Source organism: Ctenopharyngodon idella, chromosome 13 (assembly GCF_019924925.1).
Source record: "Ctenopharyngodon idella isolate HZGC_01 chromosome 13, HZGC01, whole genome shotgun sequence".
Classification (NCBI taxonomy): Eukaryota; Metazoa; Chordata; class Actinopteri; order Cypriniformes; family Xenocyprididae; genus Ctenopharyngodon; species Ctenopharyngodon idella.
The window spans coordinates 26295275-26307922 of NC_067232.1; the positions used below are offsets into that span (position 1 = coordinate 26295275).

Sequence of the window (12648 nt, forward strand, 5' to 3'; positions counted from 1 at the left end):
CGCTATATAAATAAAGGTGACTTGACTTGACTTGTTACACCCCTATTATATACATATGAAAGTGAAAAATGAAGTGACATGTGGCCAAGTATGGTGTCCCATATGTCTATATCTATATATATCTATACCATTACCATTTATTTAATCTTGCCTGCAAACAGCACATAAAAACAAATCTACCTGTGATTGGTTGCTTTAATTGGACAAAAGGGCTGTTCTTGCACTGCATCAGAATATGCCTACTTCCATACTATATAGTAGGCGAAAAATAGTATGTGAGCCAAGTAGTGTGTCCGATAGCATTCATAAAACAGTAGGCAAAAAACACGGATGACCTACTACTTCCAGCGAGATTCTGAAGTGTGCATCTGATGGACAGTTTACTATCCCATAAGGCCACGGTAGAGGATTTGTGAATGGCAGTGAGGGGCGCTACTGACGTCGTAGGTCACATGACAATGACAACACGGCAGATGTATATTTCATACTAAATAGAACATACTTTTCAATGGTTGTAAAGTAAGTTTCAAACCATATCTACTATACAGTATGAGATTTTGGATGCAGTGTTGGCCAAACTGCAAACTGCAAAACACCGGCTATGTAAAATGATATGTCAGTAAACCTCTCCTGACTCCAGGAAAAATTTATTTCCAGTTTTGACAAGTGGACTAAACCATTGACTTCACTACCAATCCTTGATTTATGTCAGAATATATTCCTCCAATGCTGAATGACTCCATAATGCACTCTTGAATCAGCGCAGAACATACAGATGCATTACTATACTGCCTGCACAACATGAACATTTTTCCTAGAGAAAATTTTATTATACAGCCACAGAACTGTAGAGCAGCTCTGAAACAAGCAGCAAATAATGGACAAAAAAAGGCTTTCCAGACACTTTCATCCATGCAGCAGCACACATAATGACCACCATATCTGCTTCTGTGAAACGCAAATACCAGACAAATCCTGCATAACACATACACAACACAACACTTTAATGATTGTCCACGTGTGTTTGCTTTCATTACCAAAAGTGCCTGTGATTCCCGTCTGCTGTATGATGAAGCACAGGGTGCTGGAGAGCTCGGCCCACAGGGTCGTTACAGAGATTGATTCATCCGGGCGGGAAACACCATCGCTAGGCTGCTGTCAGTGCAGCTGCGGCACCAGAGGCCAAGAGATGAAAGCAAACAACATGCGACGGCGGCCTGTGCTCCTGCTCATTAATGTGCATTTACACCCTCCACATTGAATCAGCCAGTATTCATTTACACAAGGTTTTTCCTCACACTTGCACAGAGTGTCAGTCAGTGCCGCTGCATGCCAATATATTGACTGATGTGAAAGCCTGGTAAAAATGGAGTGATGGCAACTAAAAGACTAGACCTTTCAAGAAAGCGATGATGAAAGAATGGAAGAGACAGAGAAAGAGAGAAAGAGGGGAAAAGTCATGTGACACTGAAGACTGGAGTAATGATGCTGAAAATTCTGCTTTGTATCACAGGAGTAAATTACATTTTAAAATATGTTCAAATAGAAAACACTTCTTTTAAATTGTATTTCACAATATTACTGTTTTTGCTGTATTTTTTATCAAATAAATGTAACCTGTGTGATTGACAGTTCACAGAATAAATCATGCTCATGTGTTTCTGACACCTGCTCTGTTCTGTCTGCACACCTGTTACATCTCTCTCCTTCGATCGCTCCTTACCATCACTAAAACAGAACGGTGACTAAACTTCACATCAGCGGCATGAAAAGCAAAACTGTTAAATTTGAAGTATGCACAAAATGTGGATTAAACCGACTGAAAACATGTTAGGGCAGACTGTTACTGATAAACATAAAGAGTAATTTAAACACCTCTGAATTACTTATGCATTCATATACACAATGCCCATGTCAGCAAATGCTCAATAAAGTAGAAAACTTTGATGCAACAGTTAAATAATTTAATATGTAAAAGACTAAGGGCCCTATTTTAACAATCTAAGCTCATGGTCTGAAGCTCATGGCACAGGTGCACTTAGGGCGTGTACCAATCCACTTTTGCTAGTTTAACGACGGAAAAAATGGTCGGCGCGCCAGCCGCATGGTCTAAAAGGGTTGTACCTAGTCTCTTAATGAGTCATAGAAGTGTTTTGGGCATAATGTGCAATAAACCAATCAAAGTCTCATCTCCCATTCCCTTTAAAAGCCAGGTGCACTTGCACCATGGCGCATTCGCTATTTACATGGTGGAATACAGACACCCTCAACCTGACGAGTCAGTTTAAATACATGTGTGTATTGCCACGATTGGTCAATTTCATTTGTCATTACTGCAAATAGGTAATTCTGATACATGCAATGACTATCCATTATGACATGTAGGCATTTTTATCTTTATGTACACAATAATAATCTTTTACATTGTAATCCTTTTATTTTTAATATTTGGCATGTTTGTGTGCTGTGTGTACGCACGTTGTGCACCCGCCTATAGGCTCATATTACTAACACGTCCTTTAAATAACAAAAAAAAAAATACTGCGCCATTGACTTTAGACCAGGTTTTTGTTGGTCAATGACGCAGTCGTTTTCAGTTGCCTCAAAATAGCAACACGCCAACAATGCGCCTGAACACACCTCGTTTTCAGACCAGCATGCCCATGGGCGAACAGATGGCCACGAGTGCATTTGCTATTTAAACAACATGGCGCTGGACGTGAAAATGATAACTGCGTTGGGCTGAAACTAGCAAAAAACACTTGCGTCGTGCCTGGCATCACATTGCGCCGGGTGTGTAATAGGGCCCTAAAATTCACACATATGATATTTGTAGCCTAAACCAAATAGTTTATCTCTCACAAACTCCACTGAGCTCATCTCATCCCCCTGCTCAATCATTAGTCTCAATAATGTGTTTGCATTGTAGGTGTTTTTCTCTCCTGGCAATAGACAATAAAGTCTCTGTTTCCCATTAAAATATCATATTTGCGAGTGAAATACAGAAGAGATTTTAATCTGCGCTCTCGGTTACGGTTCACCTCACCTCGTCAGTCTTGGGTGTTTTTCTCTTTCATCGTAATTGATTTATTAATATTGCCGATCACAAAATGCGAGTTTGCACAAATGTCAAATCTGAAACAAAGCGTAATCTTACACTGTTTTTCTCTTGATTATTGTTCAAAGAATCACAGCATAACAACACATCAGCTGTAATAATCAGGAGCACAGTGAGCGACGCCTTGCGCATCCAAAAGCTCTTAAACCTCTGGTGTTTGTCAGTCTAATTCTGGCTCTGAACACAGAAAGTTTAGCAGTTCTGGCAGAGTCTCAAGATTTGCCTCTGAGAAGCTCAAGGTGAATCTGTTGGGTTTATGTTGAAGTATCAAATAAATATTTAAAGCAGAACATGACTGAAGTTTTGCTTGACAACTGATAACAGGCCTCTAACCTTCCAAACACAAATCGCAAGACAAAACAACATCTGTCTGGTGATTACGCCTGAATTTCCACTAGGGCTGCATGATTAATCAAGCTGTGCTTCACTAGTCCAGCTCCACCTCTATACACCTAATGGGTGGAGTTATGTTTAGCGATAGGGTTATGGGTAGGGTTAAGGCAGGGGTGTCAAATATACAGCCTGGGGGATGATTTAAACAATAATAAAAAAAATAGAGATGTACTAGTCCACCAGCCATCAATCCGAACAGTTTTTAGTTTTATTTTATCTCTATTCCAGACTTGCAAACAAATTGCTTTGCAATCATTTCCCACAATGTCATTTGTGTGGAAATATTACGAAGTCTGTAAACAGGACATTTACACAGACCAGAGACTGAACATGCTGAATATGTTTTTTGTTGTTGATATTGTTTCTTTGACTGCACACTCCGCAACCTACTCAGAACGGTCCTGCTGCTGTTTTGGACCCACCAGTTGAAAAACACTGGTCTGGTAACCATACAAAACTTTCTAGCAATTCTCCAGTAACCACCCAGAACACTCTAGCAACCGCTTAACGACATCCTGGCAACCAACCACAACATACTGGAAACCACTAAACAACACCCTGGTAACCACTTAGAACACCCAAGCAACCACTTAGCAACATCCTGGCAACCATCCAACACACCCTAGAAACCATCTAGCAATTGCCGGTAACTGCCGAAAAAACCCTAGTAACCATTTTGCAACATGCTGGCAGCCTTATAAAACACCCTAGAAACCACCTAGCAATCTCTGGTAACCACCCATAACACCCTAATAACAACTTAACAACGTACTGACAGCCTTCCAAAACACCCTAGAAACCACTTAGCAATGCCCGGTAACCACCCAAAACACTTTAGCAAATGCTTAGCAACATCCTGGCAACCACCAAAAAAAAAAAAAAACTGGAAACCACTAAACATCACCCTGGTAACCACTTAGAACACCCAAGCAACTGGTCTGAAGGACTCTGCTGAATGCTGGAGATGTGAGAGCGAAGACGGAGACCTGATGGGATCTCTAAAGGAGAATCTCTACAGTCCTCTGTGGTCCTGTGCTAAAATACAGGAATTTTGGATTAAGGTTCATAACTATATTCAAGATGTGTCAGGATTCTGCTTTTCATTTTGTCCAAGTATTAACATCTTAAGAGACCCGCTTTTATTAAGTGCTGATGTTGAGAGGACCAAGTGGATTCACATAAGTGTTATGATAGGAAGACAAATTATTATGAGGGGATGGTGGTCAGCAGTTCACCATCTTTTCAAGAATGGGTTGCAGAATTGGGGAAGGTGGCAGCAAATGAAAAAATGTCATACAGATTACTCGAAAAAAAAAATGGAGGTTTATGAGAGAAGGTGGGGTAGATATTTGCCATTTCTTGAGGTTCTCTAAAGTCCTTGTGGTGAGAGACACTGTAAGAATGTAAATGATTTGTTATATTTTGTGCTTTCTTTCTCTTTTTTTTTCCTCTTTTCATTTCAAGTTGATTGTATTTATTTGTGTCTGTTAGATCTACAATAGCAATCTACAAATAATTGTACCTGACACATTGTTTGGGTGGGCTAGGGGGAGGGGTTTACAAGACATTTAATTATCTGTAAATTGAATATATTGTTAGCCCATTGAAGGAAATAAAAAGTATGAATCATAAAAAAGAACACCCAAGCAACTGTTTAACAACATCCTGGCAACCATCCAAAACCCCCTAGAAACCACCTAGCAATTCCCTGGTAACCACCCAGAACACCCTAGTAAACGCTTAGCAACATCCTGGCCACCATCCAAAACACCCTAGAAACCACCTAGCAACACCCTGGCAATCATCCAAAACACCCTAGAAACCACTTAGCAACGCCCTTGTAACAATCAACCGCTTAGCAACATCCTGGCAAACACCCAAAAAAAAAAAACCTAGAAACAAACTAGCAATTCCCCGGTAACCACCCAGAACACTCTAAAAACCATCTGCTGTACCAATGCCCTGGCAACCATCCAAAACACCCTAGCAACTACTTAGCAACATCCTGGCAACCACCCAAAACACACAGGAAACCACTAAACAACAACCTGGTAACCACTTACAACACCAAAGCAACTGTTTAGCAACATCCTGGCAACCATCCAAAACACTCTAGAAACCATCTAGCAATTCCCTGGTAACCACCTAGAACATCCAAGCAGCCACTTAGCAACAATCTGGTAACCACCCAGAACACCCTAGAAACTAATTTGCACAGTGAAAGTCTCTTTTTATCTGAGAGGACAATTTCTAAAAGCAAATAATCCCCTATAATGGTCACTAGAGCCCAGTTCTAACATAAAAGGTTTTAGATGTTTGTCACGAGCAACAATCATAAAAGACAACAAATCCGGCATAGTGTACAGCTGAAGCAGCTAATGTGTGTGTTCATTAGGACAGTTCAGACTGAATCCATCCATCTGTGTACGCTGACCCCCTTCTGTTCTGTCCATACTGTGCTGCAAGTGGGCTAGAGATTAAAATAACTCAAGAACACTGTGATGTTAGTTGTAAAATAATATTCTCAGTGGCCTGTTTAAATCATAACAAACGCTAGAGTTTGGTTAGCAACGCATATGTTCAGTATGTTCTTACTTACTGTAAAGATCTTATTGTGGTTATCCATTGTCGTCCTTCTCTGGCAGGCGTATGGAGACACAGCAGACTCTGGTTTGGCTGACGGATGTGCACATGACCTCTGATCTGCAGCAGGATTCTGCTCATAAACAGAGAGAGACACTCAATAAATTAATCGACATTAGACCAAAATAAACATCTTACAATCTGAGCAAACAAGTTCATAAAGCATCTCAATGTAAAATACATATAAAATCACTCTGCCATACTTACTTTTATCAGTAGTGTCTGCTAAAACAAGTAATTGCTTATGCTATTCTGAAAAAAATCCCAGACTTACAATGAAGAATGGACCCTAGCAACCACCCAGAACACCCTAGCAATTGCATAGCAACACCCTAGCAACCACCCAAAATACCCTAGCAACCACCTAGAATATCGTAGTAACTTATAATGAAGGAGGGCAACCACATAGCAACACCACAGCAACCACCCAGAACACCACCCCCCCCCCAAAAAAAAATGACATAGTAATGCACAAGCAAGCACCCAGAACACCCAAGCAATTGCATGGAAACACCCTAACAACCACATAAAAATATCCTTATAACCACATAGCATCCTAACAACCACCTAGAATACCCCAGCAACTGTGTTGCAATGCCCTAGTAACCACCCAGAACACCCTAGCAACTGCATAGCAACCCCCTAGCAACCACCCAGAATACCCCAGCAATTGCATAGCAATGCCAAAACACCCCATGCCCTAGTAACCACCCCAAACACCATAGTAACTGTATAGCAGCATCTTGGCAACCACATAGCAACACCACAGCAACCACCCAGAACACCCTAAAAAAATGACATAGTAATGCACAAGCAATCCTCCAAAACACCCCAGCTAACACCCTAAAATGCCCCAGCAACCACCCAGAACACCATAGCAATTGCATAGTAACATCCAAGCAACCACCCAAAATACCCTAGCAACCACATAGCATCCTAGCAACCACCTAGAATGCCCCAGCAACTGTGTAGCAATGCCCTAGTAACCACCCAGAACACACTACCAATTGCATAGCAACCACCAAGAATACCCCAGCAATTGCGTAGCAATGCCAAAACATCATATGCCCTAGTAACCACTCAGAAAACCATAGCAACTGCATAGCGTCATCTTGGCAACCACATAGCAACACCACAGCAACCACCCAGAACACCCTAAAAATCAGTAATGCACAAGCAATCACCTGAAACACCCTATCTAACACCCTAAAATGCCCTAGCAACCAAAGAGAACACCATAGTGATTGCATAGCAACACCCTAGCAACCACCTAAAATACCCTAGCAACCAACTACAACATCTTAGCATCACAGTGGAATCTTTTTCAGGGGTAAATGGTCACATTATCTTCAGAACATGTGAAAGTCTCATTATGCCTGATATTAGCTCACCAACACTGGAACGTTTATCTCATCACACAGGAGTCACGGGAACAGCAAGATAATGGCCCTCATCTAGAAGACAGGAAGCATCAGAATCAATTACAGCTTTATGATTTACAATTACGGCCATAAAGGATGCAGTAGGTCCAGTTTATCCCTGATAAATTGCTATTTAATTTAGACATTGAAATATTCAACTCTCTCCCGGTTTCAAAAGGATTACAGCTGTAATGTCAGCGCTCCTGGGAATAATTGCTCGATGTGATGGAAGTCTGTACCCATGAAAATTACCTGCGCAATCATCTCGGCACATTGTGATAATGGCCGATTCAGAGATGCAGGGAAAGGGAATGCTAACATGCTGTTCTGACCGGGAGCTATTTCAGAGACGTTGCATATCTGAATGAAAAGAGGCCTGATATCTTCTCTCCCCTCGAGCAAAAGCATCAAGCGCTCAGAAGTGAGAAAAATCACTACCATTTATTCGCCGTCAGGGGCATCACCTCCTTCACAGACATAAAAAGTCTGAATATAATGCCTGTATTATGCCTATTTCAGGGCAAATCAGAAACTAATCTGAGCTCTTTTCCCATTAAGTTATGATAGTTAAAGGCACTTTTGAAATTAATTTCCCAGACCTCACTGTGGGTCTCTGACTTCAGATGCCTTTTCACTGCCACTCAGGAAAAAACATCCATTTCTAATGTCTGAAAAACACTACAAATTACAAATTCAAACCCCCTCAATATATAATTTTTTGTCCTAAACAACTAGACTACATGGATAGCAAATGAAGACTGAACAAAGTCTCAGATTTGCTTAAGATACCCAAGTATGAAATCCAAAGTCAAATATTTCTCATCATCACCATTCCTCTCAAAGAATTTTAGCTGAGACAAAGCTGATACGTGATTTTCCTCTGTCTCCTGAACTATAATAGAGCGATGCAACAACTACAATGTTTAGACAATTAGAGCTATCACATGGCGGCAATCGCACCTGGAGGTCACAGTCAGTCAGTAGCAGCCTTTGCTTTGTTTTACCCATCTCACTTGAAACGGGCCTCGCGACAGAAAAGGCCTCGAAAAAGAGCCCCGCCCCCCGGCATCACGTGACGCACACACCTGGGTCTGAAATTAATGGGGGGCTTGGGGCAAAAATGTCACCAAAATGAATAAAAATGCCCAAAAATCCAAGATATGGTGCAAAAAGTTCTTGTTTTTAATATTTATAAGCAATACCACAAGAGCAAGAGTGCTGTTTTCCCAAATATCAGCACATTTGCAAATGTATAATTTATTTTATACAACAGTTTAATAAACAAGTAGATAATATTATGTGGCTTACATTTTAGACACAATATTGTCAAAATTGACTGTTTTTGCTCCATTTTGCACACAAATAGTTCCAAACAGTAGAGCCATTGGTGTCTCCAAGCAACAGTTTCAGTTTTTTCAATGAATGAATCCATGTTTTTGAAGGAATCTGTCTATGACTCAATGACTCACTCTTAAAGACTGGGTCTGTGTCTGAAATCGCCCCCTATACCCTTAAATAGGGCACTATTTGAGGGGACAGCCATTTGTAGTGGTGTCCAAAACCATAGGTGTACGTTATCGAGTGCACTCATTCAATCCTACAATGCATCGCAATAACGAGTGTACAACAGATGTACGCTCAAGAGAATGCCCATAATGCACTGTGAGAGTTGTGTTGAATTAATTCCTACGTCTGACCAGAAGATGGCCCCCGCAGCTTAATCATCCATCCATCCATCTATTTTCCAAAATGCTGGTCCAATGTGTCTACAATGTGTACTTTTAATTGATTATTAAATTCTTTAATTAAGATTTGTACATAGTTTCCATGACAGATCCAAGATAAATCTTTTCATCATACTGCTGGAGCTGCCAATTTGCTAGGTTTTTAAAATTATTAAACAGCAAGCACAAACTACGCAAAAGCGGCAGCACTTAGTGTCCGAATTCACTCACTCGTTTTCATTCACTCCTTCAAGTGAACTATATTAGTTAATTGTACTGTCCCTGAATGAATCAGCCATTTTGAATGAATCGTTTGACTAAATGATTCAATGAGTCACTAGTTAAGACAATGATTTGCCGCCACATGCTGGCAGTTTTAGTATAATTTAATTTTAGCTTAGGGTGCTGATTGAATGCTGTTTTTGTTTTGAGTCATGATTTTAACAATGGTTCTGGTTAAAGAGATAGAATGTGTTTATAAATAGACTATTAAGAGCGCAACATGAGATAACAATTCAAATATAACAAAGATAAACTAATTGCAGTTGCATTGCATACAACGTTTTTGTCTCTTTTTTTCTCATTGGGGGGGGGCCCTCCAACTGTTTCTTTGAAATGGGCCTCCGAATTGTAATGTCCGCCTCTGCAGACCGTAAAAAAAAGATGGGTTTTTTTTGTTTTGTTTTTGTCTGAGGATAGACTTTACCTCAACAGTGCGAAACAATGAAATCAAATGAATGCAGGTGAGGGAAGCGTCTGCTGCGGGTTAATGACCAACACTTGAACAGGTGAGCTGTGTCCGCTCAGGTTAATGAGATCACAGCCTGAACACTGGCGGGGTTCGGGTTCACATCCCTCCTGATTGGGCCTCGACTTCCTCTCCAAGTGCATGACTGATAGTGAAACAGATGTCTCTGAAGACACACACACACACACTTCACTCTCTGTACCCTTCCATGATCATCCAAGATGCGTATTTATCTGCATTTCCTACAATCATTACAAGTCAGTGGGTGTAATAGCTGCAGCTTCTCTTCAGGACAGAAACAGAACCGACTGAAGCATGTCATTTTTAGAGCGCTAATAAAAGCAAATTCTTCTAAACCGGTGCATTTTAGCATTTCTACACCTCACACACACATTGTGCATCATTAGTAAAGGGGACCAATAATGCCCCTTTTACAAGATGTAATATAAGTCTCTGGTGTCCCTAGAATGTGTCTGTGAAGTTTCAGCTCAAAATACCCCACAGATCATTTATTATAGCTTGTCAAATTTGCCCCTATTTGGGTGTGAGCAAAAACACACAGTTTTTGTTGGTGTCCCTTTAAATGCAAATGAGCTGCTGCTCCCAGCCGCTTTCCAATAGAGGGCGGAGTTTTAAAAGTTTGCGCTTCAACAACAAAGCTGGAGAATCTCACGCAGCCAAAATGAGGATTGCACTCTTACATTGATCAAACCGGAGTCGGACACTGATGGAGAGACTCAGGAAGAAGTTACAACTTTTAGAATGAAACTGGACGTTTCTGAATGGTTAGTGGATAAATTTATGTATTTGCTGTGGAGATGATTCAACTCATCGACTAGCATGTGCCGTCATGATAATCTTTTGTGCAAATCCAGCATTGAATTGACCCTCGTTTGTGAAGCAGTCCGGCGTAAAATGACGTTGTAGTCCCTACCAGCCAGTTGTTGTAGTCCTTAAAAAACAATTTCTGTAAAAGAAAATATCTCCCTTTGCATTGAACTCTGAGTGTTGTAGCTTTCAAACAGCAACATTACACTAACTAAAGTTAAAAAAGTGAAATCATAATCAGACACCCCTTTAAAGGAATAGTTCACAGTCCAGTGTTGTTATCGTTAACTAAAACTAAAATACTATATTTCTGCAGCTCAAAGAGCAGATCATGGTGTTTGCAACACCAATGTCATGGGTTTGATTCCCAGGGAATGCATGAACTGACTGAATGTATACCTTAAATGCATTGAAAGTTGCTTTGGATTAAAGCGTCTGTCAAATGCATACATGTAAATGTAAATAATAGCACTGGTTCACACCAAAAATTAAAAATGTCCTCAATTTTCTCACCCTTGTCAAAGCCTCTGTTTTCCATCCAAAAGAAATGCATGGTGATTTATTCTACCAAAGACTAAAAAACTACCGTAAAAACGTGAAAAATGTCTTGTTAGTTATATATTCCAAATCTGATAGCTTTGCGTGAGAAAAAGACCTAAATTTAAGTCGTTAATCTCCTATTCTCAAATCTCATTTATAGTCTGACACACAAGAATCAATGGTGTTCAGTGTCAATGACTGCTGTGATCCATCTAAAGGCGACATTATTCTTCACACAAAGCTTCACATCACTTCATCAGACTTGGTATATATATACACTTTTTTGTCCTTGACAATCATGGCCACTATGTTGTCATTTGAAAAAGAGCTACATGAAGATTTTGCATGCAAATTTCTTCAAAGAAATAACAGCATACGAGTCTGGAACTACATGAGTCAATTCTAATTTTTGGCTGAAGTATTCTTTTAATGTCGCAGATCAATTATTGTCTTCTGCATCATTACCTGGCTCTTATACTTTTATCAATCAAAGCCGCTTGATGCCAAACGCCTCAATCAATGCCGGCTAAAAGTAAACAAGACATTTTCTGGTCTGCAGCACTAAAGCGGCTAAAAGACAAACTCAAGTTCACAGTCATACGTCCTCCGAGACGCGTGGCGAGAGCACAGCTTTTCGGGCACGGTTGGCGGCGACGCAAGATGGACAACTTCTGCTCGTCTGTATCCCCACTGAGGAGGAGAAGAAAGATTAATGGAGTTTCTGAAACAGGCAGCATATTTCTTTATTTGGGGCACATATGCTGTGGAAGCACCCACGGCGTTGTCCAGGGGTGGAGAATCAGTCTTCAACGTCAGTTAGCGATGCGCATAGAGGCCCGGCGTCGCACTGATGGGTCTATTTGGCCCTGTATTAAACATCACTTTGAGGCTGTCGGGCACTGGCCTTACAGCTTTATGAAATGTGCTTTTGCAACCAACACGTGAAATGCAATGTCCTTTCCTATTATTTCCCAAAGTGGCTGTGAAGTTGCTTTCTATAGAAATGTAATTTAGGTGAATTCAAGCTCCAAGAACTGAAAATGCTTTTCGGAGATCAAAGAACAATTTGGACGTAAAAATCCTGCATTCATGAGTGTTTGCTGGTCATAAATGTAATTGCATGCTCTAAAACACATTAGTATGAGAACACATGCAACACATATTTCTCTGCTCTGGAATTTCAACCTTAAGTTTTAAGATGGTTATATCTTTATTACTTTAAATTTACAGTGT

The 12648-nt window shown here is 40.4% G+C and overlaps 1 protein-coding gene across 2 annotated transcripts in view; it reads right to left on the bottom strand.

The window, feature by feature from the left end:
• dntt (deoxynucleotidyltransferase, terminal) overlaps positions 1-12648 on the bottom strand; it is a 132348-nt gene that overhangs the window by 106996 nt on the left and 12704 nt on the right. For both annotated transcript variants that reach the window (XM_051918090.1, XM_051918091.1), the window contains one exon: positions 6111-6227. In XM_051918090.1, coding sequence (XP_051774050.1) covers positions 6111-6227 — 117 coding nt within the window. The remainder of the gene's footprint in view (positions 1-6110; positions 6228-12648) is intronic.